Here is a 23104-nt window from a genome sequence, read left to right as displayed (position 1 = left end):
TACTGCAGGGTAAGAAATGAAACTTTGCGGTTTCCTGATGTTTTCCAATACCGATCGTATTGAAATTTACAAAACCCGGTGAGAACAGGTACCAGTTGTATCTCGGTGAAATCCAGGGCCAGGGTCCACCGCGTTCCGGCGCCTAGTAGCAACTTCGTACTTCGTATTAGGTATCATGCTCGGCCTGGTCCGGTGCATCAGCCAGTAAGAGCATCCCGGGGGCTCCCCCGTCCGATAAGGCTGCCTAGCCGCCATTATTGACCAAAAGTACGGACGGCTACTCCGTAGAGTCTCGCCTCTGGGGACGTGACTTTCCAGCTTTCCGCTGACAAGGCCTTTCTCGTCTCTGCCTTCCTCCACCCCCTGAGACAACGGAACAAGAATCGCCAGTCAACCAGCACAATTTGACATCTGCCTCAAACCCCATCATTTCTATCATGGCTCCTCAACCGTCATCCGAGTTGCCCTCAGAGTGTGCCCCACTATTACCGCCGGGTGGCCCCTCTGATTGTGACCAACCTACTGCCAGAGTCCCCAGCCTAGGATCAGTCTCCCAGCATTTTCTCCTGCCACTCATCTTCGCCTCAGTGGTGGCGGCTGATTTCGGCAATTATCTCTCTTATGCCCCTCAGATCTCCATTTTCGAGTCCATCATTTGTCGCCGGTTCGGCGCAGACAGTCATACCGTGGAAGTGAGAGGGGGATGCAAGTCACCGGAGGTGCAAGCGGAACTAGCCCTTGTCAACGGGTGGAAAGACATGTTTGACCAGCTACCAGGCATCTTGTTGGCCCTGCCCTATGGCATCCTGGCCGACCGAGTTGGCCGGAAACCTGTCCTCTTGCTCAGTCTTACCGGCCTGTTGATGGAGGAACTGGCCATCCGGGTGGTATGCTGGTGCAGTGCTGTTCTCCCGCTGCGGACTGTCTGGGTGACCCCGATCTTTCAACTAGTGGGCGGGGGCCCTCAGCTATCAACGGCCATGGCCTACGCTATGATTACCGATGTGGTGCCTGTTAGCAAACGGTTTGCAACCCACCAGTACACCGCGCTTCTATGGACTTGCTAACCGGACAACTAGTGCCTCTATCTTTTTCCTCTTGGCTGCCGCAATGCTGCTAGGAGAGATTTTGGCTACCCCCCTCAGTGCCTTCTTGATGTCCTGGAGCCCGTGGGTTCCTTCGCTGTTCGGTCTAGCCGCACAGTCATTGGGTCTCCTTGGGACGACCCTGTTGCCCGAGACAAATCCAGAGAAAACAGTAGACCAGGGAAGAGGGGATGGTGAAGACAACGAACACGAGGATACTGATTATTCCGGCCCGACCCAATATTCACTAGGTCGTCTCCTGAGGAGCAGGCTACGCAACCAGTGGAATCAGGCCAGAGGTGTCACCATCAATGCAAGGAGCGTCAACCTAATTTGCATAGTATGCTCCTTCCTTCTATCCAGTATTGGTCGCCAGGCATTACAGTTGATAATCCAATATGCTTCGAGACGCTTCTCCTGGAGCATTGCGGGGGCCAGCTACCTCATCACAGTCAAGGGTCTCATCAACCTCCTTACTCTCCTGGTTTTGTTGCCGAAACTGTCGGACTGGTTGCGTACACACCTGTCATTTTCCCCGATTCTCACCGACCTTCGGGTCGTGCAGTGGAGTGCATGGATCCTAACCCTAGGGATGGCGCTGATGGCCATCGCAACCCAGCCGCCGCTGTTTGTATTCGGGGTGTGTCTACTTGCATTTGGTTGGGGGTATTATTCGGCACTTAGAAGCTTGGCTACAGCTCTGGTGCTGCCATCTCAAGTTGGTGTTCTGAACACGGCCATTGGTCTAGCACAGAGTATCGGTTCAATGGTCTCAGGGCCCATCCTGGCGGGTGCGTTTAAACGCGGGGTGCACCAGGACGGCTTCTGGATTGGACTACCTTATCTCCTAGCTGCTGTTTTGTTTTTCTTTGCGAGCTGTCTGACTTCTGCCGTTCGCATCATGGACGAGGAACCAAGACTATAATTGGTATTTATGCTACAGGCGATACTCAGGCCAGTACACTATACCGTGCTACACCATTCATACCAAGTCCCCTAAATTAGGTCTCCAGTCAAGTTATACTGTAATTTCGCATTTTCCACGGAAAAGCCATCATCAATCTCTTTTAGATTCCTCGTCAGTTCATCTCATTTAGTCTATATGATCAGTTCAACGACGCGACGTAACGCTTCTGGGCTGTATTGTGCATGCTCTTTCCGTCCACTCAAATCGAAGATTTTACCGTGTCAGTCGCATTCACGCTCCTGACACCTAGGTCCCTTCATTTATTTATATTTCTATCACGCATTCTCATCCGTTCCCCGAATCTCATCAAGATATATGGGACTGGTGCCATTGCCAACGCAATAAAAGCCAGTAGACTATTCCCCCATCCAAGGCCCATGGCATCATACATTCGCTCCCCTCCAAGAGGCAACAGTGCTCCCACTAGACTCCTCAGCAAGTTGCTTGCTGCAAGAGCTGATGCCGAATGCACTGGAAATGCATTTACCAGATAGATCTGCACCGGCTGGAAGATGCCCATCATGCCAAAGCCAAACACGCCGAGGCCCACCAAAGGCACGACTGGGAACACCCCTGTCTGTAGTGACCAGCCGTACCACAGGAGGCCGATTGGCGTCAATAGGCTAGCTGGTACCATAGGCCATAGCCAGCTTTCCGGTGGCAGAGTTTCGTCTGGCGTACCTAGTCTTGCCTTCCTTCTCTCCGCAACCTTGTCAGAAGCATAGCCAATTGAGAAGATTCCTATTTCAGAAATCATCAATATAAATGGCTACTTGTCCGCAATACGGCAGGGTGTGCATAGTCCACAGAAAGTATGAATGGGAAGCTTGCTACAGGTGCATCGAAGATCGAAAGGCTGGGGTGAACCGGTTATGAGGGGGGGTAGCGAAAGTAGATGCTCAGGGTAGGAAGGAAATAGGGTCCAATCATACCTAATATTGTTCCTATCCCGTCCCCCAAGTAAACCAGACCGGACAGGCCAGTCGAGAGGTGGTACACATCTTGAAAAATGTATGACAATGTGGTGAAGACCAGATATTGGTATCCATAGACTACAGCCACGTCAAACGCAAGCGTCATGACAACTGGGGAAGTCAGGAGCATCTTTAACGGACGCACAAGGGCATCAAAAAACACCTGACGTTGTGACATCATTGAAGCTGACCGTGGCCTGATATCCTGATTTCCCGTCGCCCTTCGTAGGCGCCGTGCTTTTCGTTCCAGCAGTATGGGGGCATACGTTTCACGAAGGATAACAAGTGACAATAACGTCAAAACGGCCATCTGGATACAACCAGGTGGTGTTAGTCTTTCATCAGCCCTGCGACTATCCGTGATTATAGACAGCCCTTACCGGAATAGTTATGACCCAGAAGATCCATCTCCAACCAACATCTTCACTGAGATACCCCCCAGCGATAGGGGCGAAAACCTGCAAGTCATCGAAAGTAGAGTCAGTCACATGGCGAACACAATAGTTTAGAGTAAGGATGCTTCTACCGGGGCCACTAGAGAGCCAAGCCCCCAAATTGCCATCGCAGTTCCCATTTTCTCGGGAGCCATAAGGTCCCCAATCGAGCCTCCTCCGAGGGCGAGGGGTGTCACTCCAGCACAGCCGGAGATTAACCGGAAGGCGAGAAACATTCCGACATTCGTGCTCAGAGCGCAACCAATGGTCGCACCAAGGAAGAGCACGTTTGACAGGTGGTAGACTATGCTACGCCCGTATATCTCCGACATGGGGGCAGCGATTAGCGGGCCTAAAGCGAATCCAATGACATAGATTGATACTACAAACGATTCCAACTCTGCGTTGTCGGAGCCGAGAGACCTCATAACGTCCGGGACTGCAGGGGCCAGCATCGAGGAGCCCAGAGACCTAGGGGGGTAGCATCAGCCGCAGGAGAGACAATCGGAGTACAAGCGTGATCAACATTGAAACCGCCGAACCGCGGCCTTCTATCCAGTAGCGGGTGGGGACCCGGGTGGCGCGTGGATCAGTAGCAAACAAAGCTCGTACTTACGTGACGAAGGTGAGGAGCGATATTACGACGATATGGCACCATCGATACCAGGAGCTCCAGTTCATGGGGTTTGAGGGATCAGCGTCACCCTCCCAATCGATCTCTGTTTGGTTCGCCGCCGCCGCAATATCGCTCGCGACAGTTCTGGGAGGCGTGGAAGAGGGCCGTGCCGCAGGGTCGGCCGAATCGTACTGTACCATTTCTCTTTCGGGTAGGTTCATAACGACGGTTTGGGTTGGGAAAATAGGCGTGCAATTGGTGTACGTACTATCATCAATTGACTCAGATCCCCAGGAGCGCCGCGTGTTTAAATATCTTTCCGGTGGGGCGGCGAGACCGCTAGCTTTGTTGCCCTTCGACACTTCACCTCACCTAAGGGTCGAAGGGTCTGCATACTGACTACTTATCCAAGTGTGTGAGATAGGTCTTTATGCAGGCAAGTCGTATCTATATCTTCTGCTCTTCCTGAGATGGCTCTGGGAGGGTTTGTTGCGAGGGACACGGAGAGTATACACGCTGTACTGGGCCTACCTGCGATGGCCTACATGGATTAACTCTTTCAAACCCCACACGTTAATTATTGTTGCCCTCAATGTCGCTTTGTTACCAAATTCATGAAACCCGTCTCTCGCCCGCCGGAAGACCTACGGTTTGTGGATCGCATCCGGCTCCTCCACCAGACATGGATCGCTCCTTAGCGTCGAACTACACTCCCCTAATTGGAATTGGGGTTCGATGTGATACGATCATTCCAAGACACCAACCCCTGTCTAAATATATTATTAGGCTCTTGGGGTACTTATTATGCGGTCACGACATTTTCTCTCTGATTGGTTCACCGCACTACCTAGTTGATAGTTGAGTTACATTGCATAAGCAGGGAGATAGGGACTTGGCCATTATTGGGGCAACCCGTTCACAATATGAGATACAGTGCGGGTCAGATTCCCTCTCCCCATCTCGGCGCGGTCCCGCCCTCATAGCCAAAAAAATCTTGCTTCGACGGCGCTAAAAGAACTATAGCATGTTCACTTCCGTGCTTTGGTCTAGGCGTAAGTATCCAGGGTTCAGCTAAGCCCCTCCCCCAGGGTCTGGACCGTCTTTCCATTTTCCCTGGTGATAATCAGCGCATTCCGAATCATTGTTTGCATGAGACTAGCACGTGCTACCGAACCTCATCTACTAAAAGTATCGAGGCCGGGTAATTCATCCACTGAGAACCGCGGAAGTTAGCTGGTTGCAACAATACTACAACGGTGGCCTCCAATTCTAGTATGGGGTATACGCTATTGGCTGGGGTTGTTTCCCTCGATAGCTCTTGCATACAGTGTGGATGTGGTCGCGGCCCAGGCAATGATTGTGGATCCGTATACTCCGTAGTGATACATGCTTAATTTGTATTTTTTTCGTTTTGTATTATAGATTACTGCGCTTCCAATACCTTCTATTGTACAAAATACAAACTTTTCGCTAAACGTCAATTTTCAAATTCACCCTACAGCTGCCTGCTACTTTCCCATGAAATCGAACTCTGATCGCACCGTAGACGAAAGTATGATTGATTTCGTTTATGTCCTCTATAATCACACCTCTAACAGTCAACTTAACTTACCATGATACATGGCCAATTACCTGTCCACGCCCTCCCCTTGTCCCCATTGATTCAGCACTTGTCGTGCGTAACCCTCTATTGTTCCTAAGGCAATGGGACAAGGAATGGAGTAAGAAATCTGAAGGCTAGGCTAGACGGCACTTAGACTACCAATGTTACTGTGGGACACGGTAGCGTAAATTAACGCGCACGGATTGACGCAGCGTCTGTCCAACTACTTTTAAAAAAAAGCCACAACGGTAATCATGGGAAGGGAGTTCCTGTCTGCTGTGAAGTAGTTCTGATGAACTCCGTATGACAGTCTAGCCCCTACCTCCATAGATTAGGCTATGGATCATTTGTCTCTCAAAATATGGTATAGGTCGAAACTATGATATATTCTCCTTATATAACATATGGTTAGGGTGGATATGGGACTGAACGAGAGGGCATAGAGCCATGCCTGTTCCCCCGGAACGTTTGCTATACGGAGTAGTAAATGCAGCTACCATTTGTCACATCCCTATATGATGGCCAGCTAATACAACGCTAGGGTGTTAACTTGCGTACAATTCGACCGACATGGACTGTGCAATATACTAATCGGGAAGGTCCAGTAACCACAATCTGTACTAACATCGACGGCGTCTTTGCTCAGAGCGCGGAGCTTTCTTCTCCGCCTGAGCTCCGTCCATATCCCTTGGGCTTCCTAGTCAATGGCGGTTTTCAAAAGCCTTTCAAGGCAAGTAGGCTGGCTCCGGAGCCCCACCAAGAACATGGGCATGAGGGTATACGTATCTCGAATTGCGTAATATTGATATTAATCGGTTACGCAATGGATTGTTGTTATCAAGGCAGTACTCGTGTATATCACGCAACATTATAGAACGGTTCCGGAGATAACTACTGACCTCTATAGATATATAAAGATGCTTGATCAAAACGTGGCCAACCCCATACGACACCTCACTCCCCAGCATACTCCATTTGAGACCCTCACTTCCTTGTTATAATTTTTCATCCTTCATTCTTCTCCCGCAAGTTTGGCAATCACTGTGATCATGGGTAGCACGTCACTATCACTCTCATTTGACGTCCATCACGTCTGGCCAACCCCCCATGCTCAACAGGCTTTGAAGTCCTGGCTTAAGCTTCAACGGCATGTCTCAACCGGCTCCATTGCAATTGATGGCCATTCACTGGATGTAGCGTCCGTCGTCGCTGTTGCAAGGTCTGTTCCCCCTGTCTCTGCCTACTAAACAATGATGCTAAATGATGTTCATTGAATAGAAAGGGCGTTGGCCTTGCCCTCAAAGCCGATAACATCATGGATGAGCGTATCGAAGCCAGTGTCGATACATTACAGGGATACCTTTCCAAGGGGTATTACCTCTACGGCAAGTGACCACTTAATCAAATGACTCAGAGGTAGTGCACAGGTAATGGAGCTAACAGAGGATGTTTAGGCGTCAATACTGGATTTGGAGGGAGTGCCGACACGCGCACAAAAGACCTATACGGTTTACAGCGAGCACTCATGCAGCACACTCAAAGTGCCATCCTGACCCGAGAGGATAAATCGGACTCTCCAAGTAGTCATGAGTATCTGGAGTCCCACAGCATGCCCAGTGCTTGGACGAGAGCCATGATTCTCATCCGATGCAACGCAAATATTCGTGGTCACTCTGCAATGACACGCAACGTGGTGGATACCATGATCAAACTGCTTGAACATGACATTGTCCCCATTGTCCCCCTGCGAGGCTCCATCTCTGCCTCTGGTGACCTCATGCCTCTGTCATATATATCTGGAGCCATACAGGGAAACCCGGATGTGTATGTACGAGTTGGTGGCCAGAAAGGGCTGCCCCGAATCATGTCGGCACAGACAGCCCTTGAACAGGCTTCTATCACACCAATCATCCTGGGACCAAAGGAGGGTCTATCCTTGATAAATGGCACCGCAGCAGCTGCCGCTGTCGCCAGCCTGGGTTGCTACGAAGCCAATCAACTAGCAGTTGTCTCCCAATTATTGACCGCCTTGTCATCCGAGGCCCTCCACGCCAACAATGAATGGGCCCATCCTTTCATCGCTGCCGCCCGTCCGCATCAGGGACAAATTGAGGCTGCTCAGAATATTCGAACGTTTCTGCGTGGCTCCAAGCTGTCATATGGCCTGGAGGACACGAAGGATCGCTTCTCCTCGGGCCTGGCCCAGGAGCGCTACGCGTTGCGCAGTGCACCGCAATGGCTCTCCCCACAGCTGGAGGACCTTCTGAGTGCTGAGAAGCAGCTTCATACGGAACTCAACTCAACGTCAGACAATCCTGTTGTGAATATTGCGGACAATGATATTCACTGCGGTGCAAATTTCCAGGCAGCAGCCGTCACGTCCGCTACAGAAAAGATCCGCCTGGCACTCCAGTCAATCGGTAAAATGCTCTTCAGTCAAACCAGTGAGATGATCAACCATGATTTGAGCAATGGCCTGCCCCCAAACTTGGCAGCTGATGATCCTAGCCTGTCATTTTGCTTGAAGGGCATTGATGTTAATACTGCCGCCTATACCTCTGAGCTAGGCGTTCTTGCGAACCCAGTAAGCAACCACGTCCAATCCGCTGAGATGCACAACCAGGCAATCAACTCCCTGGGGCTACTATCCGCCCGTCAGACCATGGCAGCAGTTGAGGTGCTATCAATGATTGTCGCGAACTGCCTCTACACCGGCTGCCAAGGTGTGGACCTGCGCACTCTTCACCGCACCTTCCTTGCCAGCATGAAGGATCCGGCACGCCAGCTAATCACCTCAAGTCTTCTTGCCGAGGACCAGTATCATACGTTCATAGAGGATTTCTTTCATGAATTTTGGAAGGTTTTTGAGGAGTCATGGTACGACTCCGCCGCATATGACGCTGCTGAGCGTGCTGAAAAGGCGGCGCAGTCGCTAGTCACTGCGGCTGTGGCGAATGCCAATCGTATCCCCACCATCATGTCCATCGAAAAGCTAGCTGGCCTCACTAAAACATTCGAGGATCTGATCTTACAGTGCTACCTCACCCACCGCGATGGATTTCTCAGACAACCGACAACCTCGGACTATCTCGGCGAGGGTACCAAGGCCATATACCTGTTTGTGCGTGAGAGACTCGGCGTCCCCATGCATCGCGGTCTGGTGGAGCACCCGATTGCGGAGTACGGCGGTCTCAATGTTATTGATGGACGACCAAAGAAGACTATCGGGTCCTGGGTTTCCATCATTTATGAGGCTGTTCGCGATGGTTCCTTGTATTCTGAGGTCTTCCGCTACTTGCAGGGCAGTGGCCTCGACCCTGGATTTGTAGATGGCAGTAACAGTATCAAAGCTAGCAGCGGACTCAAACTAAACAATGCAATCAAGGCAAGCAATGGGGTGAAGGTAAGTGATGAAGGTAGTGTCTGATACAGGCTGCCTGGGGGTATGGTTGATGGGGATTGAGCCACGGCGGTTACTAAGTCCTGTTCTCTGTTTTTGCATGTTTGTCAGTGGGTTGGTTCTCAGTTAAATGATAATAAGTACAATACACAGGTGGCCTAAGGCGCTGCCCGTTGTCTGTTATCATTTAATTATTTTATATCCCAATCCATGCTTTGCGGTGGAAGGTTCCTTCGCATACAAACTGTTGCTAGAACAAACTGAACTGGCCAGTTGGCTGATCGAGATTGTCCATCAGGGACACGGGCCGGTTTCGTGGGATTCGGACGTACTACGTAGTTGCAAACCGCGGAAGGCGGTGACAGGATTGACCATTCATGGGACGACAAAACGCAAAAACAATGCGGACCGACCAACTAGTACTAGAGTAGTAGTAGATATATAATTGATGAACTACAATAGTCCCGGTTCTTTAGAGTTTAGACCAACTTAACTTCCCCAGTGACATAGAGAGCGCAATTTTTCTGTTTCCGCGTCGCTCTGTTCTTCCATGCGCGAGTGAACTTATCGCTCAACTTTTTTATTTATCCTATTAAGCGGAATCATTGTGGCCATGCCCCTATTCGAGAAGCTCCGGAAAATGCATAGCCCTTTTCTGGGATTATTTTATAGTAGGCTTATTTTCTTATCTGTTACTACACACAGTGAGGTCGATTATGGATTCTAGACTTAGTTAAAGAAACTGTAATTAATTAATATTTCTTACAGGTAAATATAACAAGATAGCACAGATTCTAAATGCTTTTATAAATTTATTAAATCCTGAGAATTATAATAATCTTATTTTTTTAAAGATTCTTGGAGCTGTTAAAGCAAGTAATATTATATTAATTATAAATTATTATTATATAATTAATTAATTTATTAAGGATAGACATGGCAGGGCTCGCCTGTGGGTGTCGGGCTTGCCCGGGCCCGCTCGTAACCGGGCTGAGTCAGATCCTGCTGATTAAGACTTATAGATTAGAAGCTACGTTACTTATCCAGACTTGCCTGTTAAGCTTTAAGCTAGACTTTAAATTATAAATATTCTTGAGCTTTCTATTATTAAATAAGCTCTGGAAGCTCAATAAACTAATTTAAAATATAATTTATTTATTTTATTAATATAAAATATTATAAGTATTAACTTAAGTTAGAATTCTTATTTATTAACCTAAATTATAATTTTAATTACTGACTTAAGTTAGAAAAATTTATGAAGAATAAATATTATTATAATATCTTACTTAGTAGAACTTTTCTAAAAGAAAATAATTTTATTATAATAAATATTTTTATTTTTAATAATTAATATTGTGATGATCACGGCTCCGTAATCTATTTTATATAAATATTTATAGAATATATAGAGATCTTGATAGAGGAGGCATAGAAATTATTTTATTATATATTAAGAATTTAAAATATTATCTAGATTATTCTAATTAGAATGAAATGAATAATTAAATTCATTAGTTTTATTAGATTTATTAAATTTATTTAAATTATTTGATTTATCAGACTTATTAGTATTACTTATTTAAATAATAGATAGATCTAGTTAATAATCTTTTTTAATTAAAATCTCTGTACATAGATTTTTAATTATAAATAAAATTAAATTAATATTATCAGGAATATATTGAATTTTAGATTTTATTTAAAATTTTTTTTATATATCTAAAGTATTAAGACTCTGATAGTTTCTGGAAAAAAAATAATCTTAGTAATAATAATATATATTTTAAATAAAATTAAAAAGTTTTTTTACTTTAATTTTATTAACTAGAATAGTAAGTATGTCTTATACTATCTGATTTAAAATTAAAAATTAATATTAATTTATTTTCTAGAAATTAAAAATATTTTCAGTCTGGATTAGTTCTTTTTATAAATATTATTTAATTTTTAGAATAAAATTCTTTGTTATTATAGATTTTAAATAATTAAAATATTTAGATTAATTTATTAAATTTATTAAATAAGATGTTATTAATATTGTTAAAAATTCTAATAATAATTTAAAATTATTATAAGATTTATATCTGATATAAATATTTTCTAGAATCTTTTTATATTCAGAAATATAATTATAAGTTAGATTATTTTATTGAGTAGATTTGAAAGCTTATAACTTTAAATTAAATACTAGAATTATTATAAATATATAAAGATATTCTTAATTATTATAGATTTAATTATAATAAAATTTTAGTTTGGCTAATATAAGTTTGAGATTATTAAAAAATTACTTTTTTTATAAAGTATTTTTTTTTCTAAGATGTCTCTGAGAATCTTTAAAATAATTAAAAATAAAATTATATACTTTAAATACTTTATAAATTATTAAATTTTTAAATTCTGATAAAGTAAGAGTAAAAGTATAAAATAAATATAATAATTTTAAAAAATATAATAATTATTATTATTTCTTTGTTATTAATTATAAATATTAGATAATAATAAATTCTTTTTTAGTATAAAAATTAATTATATGTTTAAGAAGGGTTATTTTTTTAATATAAAATAAATTAAATTTTATTATATCTAATAATCTTGATATAGTAATAATTATTTTAGATTTATATTAAATATCTAGAAATTTATATGATATATAGGACTTATATTTATATATTTATAAATTTTTTAGATTTATTTAAATATATTAATAAAGAATATTCTGATTTAAGTTAAAATTTCTGATTTAAGTTAAAACTTCTAACTTAAGTTAAAACTTATTTTTTAGATTATTATAGAAAGTATTTTAATAAAATTTAATTTATTATTTTTTTCTTTATCTTATATAGTCTTAATATTATTATTTTCTGTTTAAATAAAAAGATATAAAAGTAGATCTTTTAAAATAAATTATAAAATATTGTTACAGACCCCTGCTAGTTAACTCACTAGCAAGGCAGACTTGCCAGGCAGAAAGTACTGATAAGAACAGTGTTTGGGTAAAGCCAAACTATTATTTAGTAGAATTCTTGATTATTTTTATAATGCTTAGAACAGCCATGTATCACGTGACTATGGTATATACATAGATATATAATATATAATATATTATTCTAGTTTATAATTATTATAGTAGTATACAACAGACCTAATAGTATATGTATGATATATAGAGAATAGGATATATAAAGATATTTTTTTATATATTTAGATAATTCTGTTCTTTATATTTAATAATATTATTTTTAAATAATTATATATTTAGAAGCTTAGCTATAGAATACTTATCTATATTTATTTATAAATAGTTATATAGTATTATTTAGTTTTACTTCTCTTTTTTTATTTAAGATTAGTTACTATTAAATAGAATTTCAGTCTGATACTATCTTGATCTAGTTTAATAGTATATATATTAATAAAGCTAAGCTAATAGGAATAGAAAAGTAATTCTAGGATTTGATATATTAAGTATCAGTTAATATAAGTGTTTACTATATAATTATCTATTATATTAAATAATTTAAGCTTATTATATATTTTACAGCAGGGCTCTAGTATTTAAGAAGAAGATTAATTATATATATTAATAATATAAAAATTAATAAATATGATTAATTAATTATAAGAAAATATTATTATCTTAGAATAATAAAACTAGTTACTTGAAGATTATTTAGTAGTTAAGTTTATTAAAATCTGATTATTAGAATTATTTAATAGTAATTAATTAAAGCTTAGGGCTTTTTTAACTTAATTAAATTTATATTTTAATATAAATAAAAAGAAGCTCAGAAATAAGATTAATAAGATTTTTTTTATATTTATTTATCTAACTGGAATAGTATTTAATTGGTTTAAACTATATATTTATAATTACTAGAAAAAATCAGTAGAGAAATAAGATAATAATATTAAAAAAATCTTTGCTAGTTATATTAAATTTAAGAAATATTTTAAATAAATATTCAGAGATATCAACATAGTATATAATATTGAATAAAAATTATAATAATTTAAGTAGACTAGATTAGTATTTAAGTATATTTCTAAGTTCTTATAAATTATTAGTTATCTGGACTAGAATAAAAATACTCATATTATATAATTTAAAAAAAAAATTAAGATAAAGATTTAAAAGAAATTTATTTAGTAAGAGTAGCCAGGAATATTATAATAAATAATTATAGTAATAGTTAAAATTAATAATAAGTTATATAAGTATAATATGAAATAGAAAAAAGACTGATAGATTAGTAAATCTATATTTTAATAAAATAATTAATAGAATTACTAAGTTAATAATAGATGATTAGTATAGTCTAGAAATCTAGAATATAAAAATTTTTATAGATTAAAATTAATAGAGCTGGATATAATACAGTATCAGATTTAATAAAAAAGAAGGAATTTAAAAAATATAAAAAAGATTATTTATATTTTAACTGTGGTAAAGCAGGTTATTAATTAAAAAATTATAAATAAAAATAATAATAACTTTAAAAATAGCTGAGAGCTATTAAAAATTAAATTAAAAAAGTTTATAATATTATTATCTGTTTATTAAAAATATAGATAAAAACTATAATACAGATACTAGATAACAAGGAGTTATATATTATATAATAAAAATAACTACTAGTATTAGTAAGTAAAATATATTAAAACTAGGTGAAGTAATAGATTATTATAAATAATTAGTATTATTAGAATTATAAGAAATTTATTAATTATTTGAACCATTTGATTAGCCTGTAGAAATTAGTAATAATAATAAGCTAGTTTTAGAGAATAAATATTCTGATATAGTTTAAAATAAGTTTAATTCTTTGGATAAAGAATATAATACTTAATTAAAAAATCTTAAACCTAGTAAGAAAAGACTTAATAAAATATTTAATATTTTAAAAAAATCTCTATCAGAAACCAGTAAATTATATCTGATATATTAAAATGAAAATAAGAAAAATTAAAAAAATAATAAAAGAAATATCTCTTATTAATTAGACTGTATTATAAAGAAATTTAAAAAGAATTTAGTATAATTTTATCTAAAATTTAAAAAGATTATACAGTACTGCTTATATTAAGATTTAAAATATTAGAAATTATAAAATAAAGACTAGGAATTATATTTATAAAGATATTTTTATTATTTAGAATTCTGCTTAATATATGGATAAGATAATATAAATTATTATTATTATTTATTTAAAATTAATTAGAAAATAAAGATAGCTGGAATAGATCTATAATATAATTATAAAAAATATTTATATAGATATTTTAAAGAAAATAAGAAATACTGGAGATATGATGAACTTTCTTGGATTATATATTATATAAATATATATTTAATATATTATAACTAGAAATATATTATAAGTTACTGATTAAAAATACTAGAAGTAGTAGAAGCCAGAAAAAGTTATTATTTATATTTTAATTATAAATACTTGTATATAGAGTATAGATGATATCTATATTATAATATAATATATTAAATAATATATTTTAATAATTAATGTATAATATATTATATAATAAAAATAAAAAACTCAAGATTTTTATAAGAATATTTAAAATTATTAGAGTCTAATTGGCTAGAACAGTAGTTAGTAATTATAGAATTAAAAAAATATTTAAAGATTTAGATAATTGTACTAGATTAACTAGTTCAAGTACTAGTAAACTTTAGTATAATTAAAAACTTTATAAATTTATAATTTATATAGCAACTTAGAATACTCAGAAAATAGAAAGAAAAACTGGAACTAATTATAGAATTAAATAGAAAAAATTTAGAAATTCTTATATTAATAGTCAAGTCAGGAATTATATTTATAACTATAATAGATTATTATGAATATATAAATTTTGATATAATATTATTAAGATAATATAATATTATATTAAAGATTTTATAGCTTAGAAATTATAATTTATAAATTAATTAAAGAACTGAGAGTCTTTAATTTATAAATTATAATTATTTAAAATAATATTAGTAAGGATTAGATATAAAGTCTGGATCTGTATAATTTACTAGTTAGTAAGAGACTAGAATAAGGACTAAATAATTTATAAGAAGATTAAGAATATTATAAAAGTTTAATATATTAAATATTAGAGAAGGCTCAGAGAAAAATAGTATCTTAAGTATAATTATATAAGTAATAATAATAATTAAGTTATTATAACAGAATTAACTTAAGAAATTATTAGAATAAATACTAGTAATAACAGATAAATACTGAGAATATAATATTGAAAGTACTGATTTAAAAATCAAGATATAAGAATAAAGATTTAAAAATAATAGTATAAAGTAATAAAGGATTTAAGTATAAGAATCTAGATCTAGTAATATAAAGTTAGAGATTTAGAATAAATAAAAACTTGAGTATATTAATATAAGATTATAAGATTTATAAGAATTTTTAACTGTGACCAGAAGTAATCTGTATATTTTATTATAATATAAAAAATTTAAAGATTTATTTAAATAACTAGAATAATTTAAATTACTTTAATATAGAAAACATAATTATATTATTTTTATTAAGAAAGGGAAGTTACTAGTATATAAAAAGATTTATTTAATATCTGAAAAGAAATTACAGGTACTATGAGAATATATTAATAATTAATTAATAAAAAATAATATTAGACTATTAAAGTCACCTGCAGGATATAAGATTTTATTTATATTAAAAAAGAATAGCAGTTTATAATTATATATAGATTATTAATTATTTAATATAATTATAATTAAGAATTAATATCTACTGTTCTTAATCTTAGAAATTCAGAATAAAATATAAGAAATAAAATAGTTTATTAAACTTGATATTATGGATGTGTATTATTATATATATATTATAAAAAATAAAAAATAAAAAACTATATTTAGAATAAAATATAAATATTTTAAATACTTGGTTATATTATTCAGACTAATTAATATATTTATATTCTTTTAATAATATATTAATAAGATATTTAGAAAATATTTTAATAAATTTATAATTATTTATTTAGATGATATCCTGATCTTCTTGAAAAGTAAAAAAAAATATATTAAATATATAAGATTTATATTATATAAATTATATTTATATTATTTGTGATATAAGCTGAAGAAATATAAATTTTATATTTAAAAAATAAAGTTTCTAGAATATTAGATATTTATAAAAGAAGTTTATATTAAATAAGTTAAAATATAAGTTATTAAGGACTGGTCTTAATCTAAAAATCTAAAAGAATTATAATAATTTATTAAATCAATTAATTATTATTGATAATTTATAGACGGATATATTATTTATATAATATTATTATTTAAATTTATAAAAAAAATATAAAAGTTTAAGTGGGAAGAACTGCAGCAGTATATATTTAAAAATATTAAATATAGATTTATTATATTATTAGTACTAGTACAGCATGATCTAGAAAAGAAAAAAATTATTAAAACTAATATATTAGATTATATTATTAGTATATATATGATATAGTTAGAAAATAATAAAAAAACTAGATTAATTATATTTTATTTAAGAAAGTTAGTTTAGGTGGAACTTAATTATAATATTTATAATAAAAAATTATTAATTATAATAATAATATTTAAATAATAGAAAGTCTATTTTAAAGAAGTAAAATATATTATTATTATAAAAATAGATTATAAGAATTTAATTTATTTTATAATAATTAAAGAATTAACTAGAAGGCAGGTAAGATAGGCAGAAATTTTATTATAATATAATTTTTATATTATATATTATAAAAAAATATAAAATAGATATACAGATATATGAAATTATAGATTAGATTATAAAATAAAAAAAAAGATTATTAAACTAGTTATTCTGAAATAAAATAAGAATAAATTAATTAGTTATAATAAAGTTAATCTTACAGTGATACTAGAGATTAATAATAATCTAATTAAATAATTAGTTAATATTATTAAAAATAATAAAATATTTTAAGAAATAAGCAAAGACTCATTAAATAAAATTATTATTAATAAAAAAAAATTAGCTTACTTTTATAGATTAATTTTTATATTAACTAGTATAAGAATAGAAATTATAACTATATATTATAATAGATTATTTAAAGAATACTTAGAAATTAAAAAAATTATAGAATTAATTATTAGAAATTATTATATTCTGAATCTTAGACAGAAAGTATATGTTACAGGACAAGCCCCTACTAGAGGACTCGGCTAACCAGCCTTAATGTAATCGGACAACGAAGCAGCGCAACAACGAGCTGGTGCAGCAACCCTTAACCCTCATAAACAAGCCACCATTCTACCTATCATATTGCAACGATCGCTTTAAATTAAAGTAATTAAATATTATATAAATAATTTATATTCAAGTAAACTAGACATTAACTTTATCTGGATATTTAAGATAATTATAATCTTTCTTATTATAATTACTGCAACATGATGGCTAATATTAAGTATATTTTATTATCTATATAATCTTAATATTCTTTTTCTAAGTAATATAATATATAATAGAATCATCTAATATACCTTTTTCTTATAAAAAGTATTTTAAGGCCTTCTTCTTATTTTTTTTATATTAATTTACTGTATAGAGTTGATCTAATTCCTGTTAAAACAATACAGTATTCTGTATTACTATTTCTGCATCTTTATAGATTTTTTCAAATACTTAATTAATAATAAGTAAAGATAATCCAGCTTCCTGTAGTATTTTAATCTCTGTTTTTTAATAATTTAATTAATAAAAAATCAAAAGTATTTTACTGAGATATATAGATTAATTAGATAATAATATTGAAGATAATAAAAATATTTAATTTAAATTTTTAAGATATTGAAGTATTTTTTAAAAATTATATAAAGAAAGTCCTGTTACAGCAAAACCTTACTTTATATTTACTGTATTAAATGCTTTTGAATATATTTTTTTAAAATAATATAAGAAGTCTTTTTTCTATATATAATAAATATCTTAATCAGCTGTATCTTTGATTTAATAATTATATAGAATCTTTAGCAGTGCAAAACAAGTGATATCAAATAATTAAAATTTATAGAAAGAATGAGGCGGCATATATAAAAAAATAATTAATTTTTCTTTATAATATTAGTTAAATTCAACAATTAAATAGCTTCTATAACTATTAAAAATAAGAAGATAATACTAGTCTATTATTTTTAAAACTGTATAGATATCAAAGTATTAAAACCAGTTAAATATAAGTTTATTATTTATCTATTTATTATTATTAACACTGATCTATTAATTATTAGAAATAATTTTAAACTACTTCTCTTACTGTATCTTGCCTATAAAAATAATCTATAAAGATAGTATACTCTCTCCAGCACTGATTATAATGATTAAAATAATCTATTTATAATTTTTAGATTATATAGATCTTGTATTTATTTAATATGATTTAATATTATAAATAATTTTTATAATTAATATTATTTCTATTTAAAAACCTGTTTTATCTATATTATAAATATTATATTCAAGAATCCTATATTTTTATATAGTATTCTATACTAATCTAAATTATTGATTTATAATTTTAATATCCTCGCACTTCACATATTAATAATTAAAATATTAAGTATATTTAGATTTCAATTTAGCCTGGTGATGTTAAACGAATTAATTAATCTAGTATTTATTAATAAAAATATTTTTTAACTTTAATTTCAATACTAGAAGGACCTCTGTAAGATATCATATTTTAATAATAATAAATAAATAATCTTATAAATCTAATTCAAGGATCCTGCGCTTCAAGACTAATTTATTATTATTAGATAACTTCTTTAAATTTGCCTCTACTTCCATATAAGATTTAACACTATTTAAACAATCTTTTAAAGTATTTATCTTGACATCAAATACTGCAGTACATATCTTTTTAATAGTAAATTAGCTATAATTAAAGATCTTACAAGCAAGTACTAATTTCTTATCTTGAGAAAGACCCTCTATATATTTAAATAGCTTTAATATTAACTAAATTAAGCAAGGTTGAATATATCGCGTGTTGTATTATATAAAGATTTAAAGTAGTAAGGATTGCCGCGCCGGCTCATTGTTGCGCTACTTCGTTGTCCGGTTACATTATTACCACCTGCTGACTAAACATAACATATAAAATCTCAGGAATTCTGAGGCTCTATTCTGAACAGCAGCTATTTTTTCTTATTTAATAAGTAATATATTCTTAGAACCAAGAAGTAATCTCTAATATTAGAAATAATTCTTAGATAAACCCACAGTATAGAATCTAATTATATAACTAATAAAATATAACAGAATAGAATAAAATAGAATAAAAAAATAATAAATAATATAATATAATTATAATTCCTTACCGACCTTATTAATAAGCTAGAGAAAACTAAATAATAAATAATAAATTAATAGAATTATTATTAATAAGCTTAATAGAATAAATGTAAATAGCTGAATTAATATATTATTAAATTATAAAATATTATTAATACCCAAGCTATAAATAATATATTTTATAATATTATTATTTTTTTTTTTAGTATACAGTCTAGTGACTAAGATCTATATATTTAAAAATTAAACTCTTTAATAAATAAAATAAGAAAAATTATTTTAAATTTAAAATATATTTATAGTCTAAGTTTCTTATAAACTTAGTTATATATCTAAATAATATATCCTGAGTAGCTTATATATTTAAATAACTAGAAAAAAATATAGAAAAAAAAATTTTATTATAATATTAAAGTATAAGCAGCACAGCTACCTATAAAAAAATAATAAAAAAATTAGATAAAGTCTATAAAAATAAGAACTAAAAAATAAAAGCTTTAAAAAAATTATACTCTTTTTGATAAGATAATAAAAGCTTTAAAGATTTTCTAAAAAATTTTAATATTATTTTAATCCAGACAGATAGCATAATATAAAAAAATATTCTTAAAATTATAATATTAAAAAATTTAATTAATTATATATTATCACAAGCTATTATCAGTCTGGAAAAAAATTTCTTTTATAAAAAATACTATAATCAGCTTTAATAATACAGTTATAATATAAAATAAATAATATTTAAAAAAAATATTAAAATTATTAATAATATACACAGGTTTATAATTTTTATATAATCTTAATAAATAATACAGAAAATATCATAGACTAGAAATATATTATTTTAATAATAGATAATAAAAAATAAAAGTACACAGCCTAATTTAAAAACTTAAATTAATATAATTCTTATTCTGCTAAATAGATTTTAACTAAAAAATTATAATAAAAAAAAATAGATCTCTATCTCCAGTACAAAAAGAATAAATATCTAATTAAAGACTATTATTAAAAATCTATATTTTAATTTTTAATCCAAGTAATGGCTACAGAATATAAGAAGTATTTAAAAAAAAATTATAGATAATAAATAAGATAAAAACTAGAAAAAAAAATAGTTTTTATATAAAATCATAGACAGAAGTCTTTAAGTAAAAAAAATTACTTTTAATAAAAGATTTTTAAAAAAAAATATATAAATTCTAAATCATTACTTCTAGAGACTATTATTAATTAAATAATAAATATTTATATTATAATTAATACTAAATATCTTATTTATAATATTATTAATTTAAAATATATAAGAAAAAATAAACTGGATCTAGTTCTTATTATCTTAATTCTAGTATCTGGAATTAAAGAAAAAAAGATTATTAATTATATTATTTAAATATATCTGGATATCAGGATACATACTAAATCTAGATTTTATATATATATATTTAATTATAATCTAAAGTATAATATTATTTTAGATTTCTTTTAGCTGGAGCACTATAATAAAAAAATTAAATTAAATTAAAACTAAGTCTATTTCTGAATAATCTAAACTTAGATTAAAATTATATAAATATTTTAATTTATATATATCTTTATTTAAGTATCAGCTACTACCTTTTAAATATAAATTAAGAAAAAGAGAAGAATATTATAATTAAAAATAAAGATATTTACTATATTCCTGAAAAATATAGAAAAGATTTTATATATTAAATTTAAATTAAATCTAAAAAATAAGCTGCTAAAATAATATTAATAATTTTTAAATTTATTTAAACTAAGAAATATAGAAGTCTTATTTTTATATTATAGATTAGATATTAACTACTCTATTAAATTAAAGAAAAAAGATAAGAAAATATTTTAGTCTTTATAAAGATCTTTATATAATATATTTTAAAAAAAACTTATTATACTCAGAAAAAAACTTATAAAATTATTAAATAAAAAATTTATTTAAATAAATAATTTATTAACTACAGCTCCCATACTCTTTATTTAAAAATTAAAAAAAATCTTTATTTTTATATTAATTATTATAAATTAAATATTATTATAAAAAAGAACCAATACCTGCTATCTCTAATTTATAAAATATTAAATTAAATTAGGAAAATACAGTAATTTACTAAGTTTAATATTTCTGTAGTATTCTATAAGATATATATTATTAAAAAATAAGAATAGATAACAGCTTTTTATATTTAATATAGATTTTATAAATAGCTAGTTATTTTATTTAGACTTATAAATATTTCCAGTATTTTTTAAAAATATATTAACTAGATCTTATAAGAATACTTAGATAAATTTTATTTTACTTATCTAGATAATATATTTATTTTCTTAATTAAAATCTTATAATAATACTAGAAGCAGGTCTGAAGAGTTCTGATTAAATTATAAGATATTAAATTATATCTAGATATTAATAAATATAAATTTAAGTAAAAAAAAAATAAAATATTTTAAATTTATTATTAAGACTGGACAGGGAGTAAGTATAAATCTAAAAAAAATTTATATAATTTAAAAATAAGAGCTATTTATAATAATTAAAGAAATATATAAATTTATTAGATTTACTAATTTCTACTGTTAATTTATATTAAATTTTTCAGGATTACTTAAGTTTCTTTATAATTTTATTAAAAAAAATATACAGTTCTAATAGATTCAGGAATATCAGAAAAGCTTCTTATATTTAAAAAGAATATTTTATATAAAATTAGTATTTATTTTTTTTAATTCTGACAGACAGACTGTTCTTAAAACTAATTTTTTAAATTATAATCTAGAAAAATACTTATTTTAATATAATAAAAAAAAAAATTATATTTATATACTTACTTCTTAAAACAGTTAATATTTATAAAATATAATTATAAGATTTATAATAAGGAACTACTAGCCATTATTAAATATATAAAGATTTAAAATATTAAACTATACTTTATTTTTAAATTTAAAGTAATTATAGATTATAAGAATCTGGAGTACTTTTATATTTTAAAAAAATTATTTAAAAAATATATTTAATAAAACTTTTTTTTTAGTAAGTTTAACTTCTTCTTTATTTATTAAAAAAATATAAAAAATAACTGAGCTGATATACTCTTCTATCAGAATTAAGATATATTTAATTATTAAAATAAATAAATTACTATATAAATCTTCTAACTTCTCTAGCTGGAAAAATACTATAAGATTATTTAAATTAAATTTTTAAAAATAATCCTCATGCCTGCTAGTATAATATTTCTATAAAAAAAATTAAGAAATAAGATAATTAATACTAAGAAATTAAATAAATAGTTTAAAAAAATATCTAGAGATTCTTATCTAATCTAGAATTAAAAGTTTCTATTTCAGAATATATAATTAATTTGTAAAAAAACCTAATCTTTAGAAAATAAAAATAAATCTTTAATTATAAACTTTTATAAATAGAACTAATATAGGAATTTTATAATTTATTAATAACTGGATATCTAGACTAGAAGCAGATATATTTAATAATAAATTAAAAATATTTCTAGCTTAATATAGTATAAGATATATAAATATTTATATAAAACTGTAATACCTGCGGAAGAATAAAAGTTTAATATAAAAAAAAATATAAATTATTAAAATCTTTTCCAGT

General features: G+C 30.5%; 3 protein-coding genes across 3 annotated transcripts; 2 read left to right on the top strand and 1 right to left on the bottom strand.

Annotated features, from left to right (window-relative positions):
* Positions 1 to 335: 335 nt before the first annotated feature.
* Positions 336 to 2164, top strand: BO79DRAFT_170625 (MFS general substrate transporter). Its single transcript, XM_025679535.1, has 2 exons — positions 336 to 1024; positions 1080 to 2164. Exons 1-2 carry the CDS (start codon positions 438 to 440, stop codon positions 2008 to 2010), a joined length of 1518 nt encoding a protein of 505 aa, XP_025541513.1. The 5' UTR covers positions 336 to 437; the 3' UTR covers positions 2011 to 2164.
* On the bottom strand, positions 2161 to 4330 carry BO79DRAFT_208390 (MFS transporter). Its single transcript, XM_025682384.1, has 5 exons — positions 4077 to 4330; positions 3553 to 3931; positions 3407 to 3484; positions 2985 to 3336; positions 2161 to 2793 (listed from the first exon to the last, which is right to left on the bottom strand). Exons 1-5 carry the CDS (start codon positions 4295 to 4297, stop codon positions 2309 to 2311), a joined length of 1515 nt encoding a protein of 504 aa, XP_025541512.1. The 5' UTR covers positions 4298 to 4330; the 3' UTR covers positions 2161 to 2308.
* A 2301-nt stretch (positions 4331 to 6631) lies between these two features.
* Positions 6632 to 9470, top strand: BO79DRAFT_208389 (aromatic amino acid ammonia-lyase). Its single transcript, XM_025682383.1, has 3 exons — positions 6632 to 6898; positions 6958 to 7064; positions 7134 to 9470. The coding sequence occupies exons 1-3, from the start codon at positions 6729 to 6731 to the stop codon at positions 9104 to 9106; spliced, it is 2250 nt and encodes a 749-aa protein (XP_025541511.1). The 5' UTR covers positions 6632 to 6728; the 3' UTR covers positions 9107 to 9470.
* The last annotated feature ends 13634 nt before the right edge of the window (positions 9471 to 23104 follow it).

Source organism: Aspergillus costaricaensis (assembly GCF_003184835.1).
Source record: "Aspergillus costaricaensis CBS 115574 unplaced genomic scaffold BO79scaffold_10, whole genome shotgun sequence".
NCBI lineage: Eukaryota > Fungi > Ascomycota > Eurotiomycetes > Eurotiales > Aspergillaceae > Aspergillus > Aspergillus costaricensis.
This window is presented reverse-complemented; position numbering and strand designations above follow the sequence as displayed.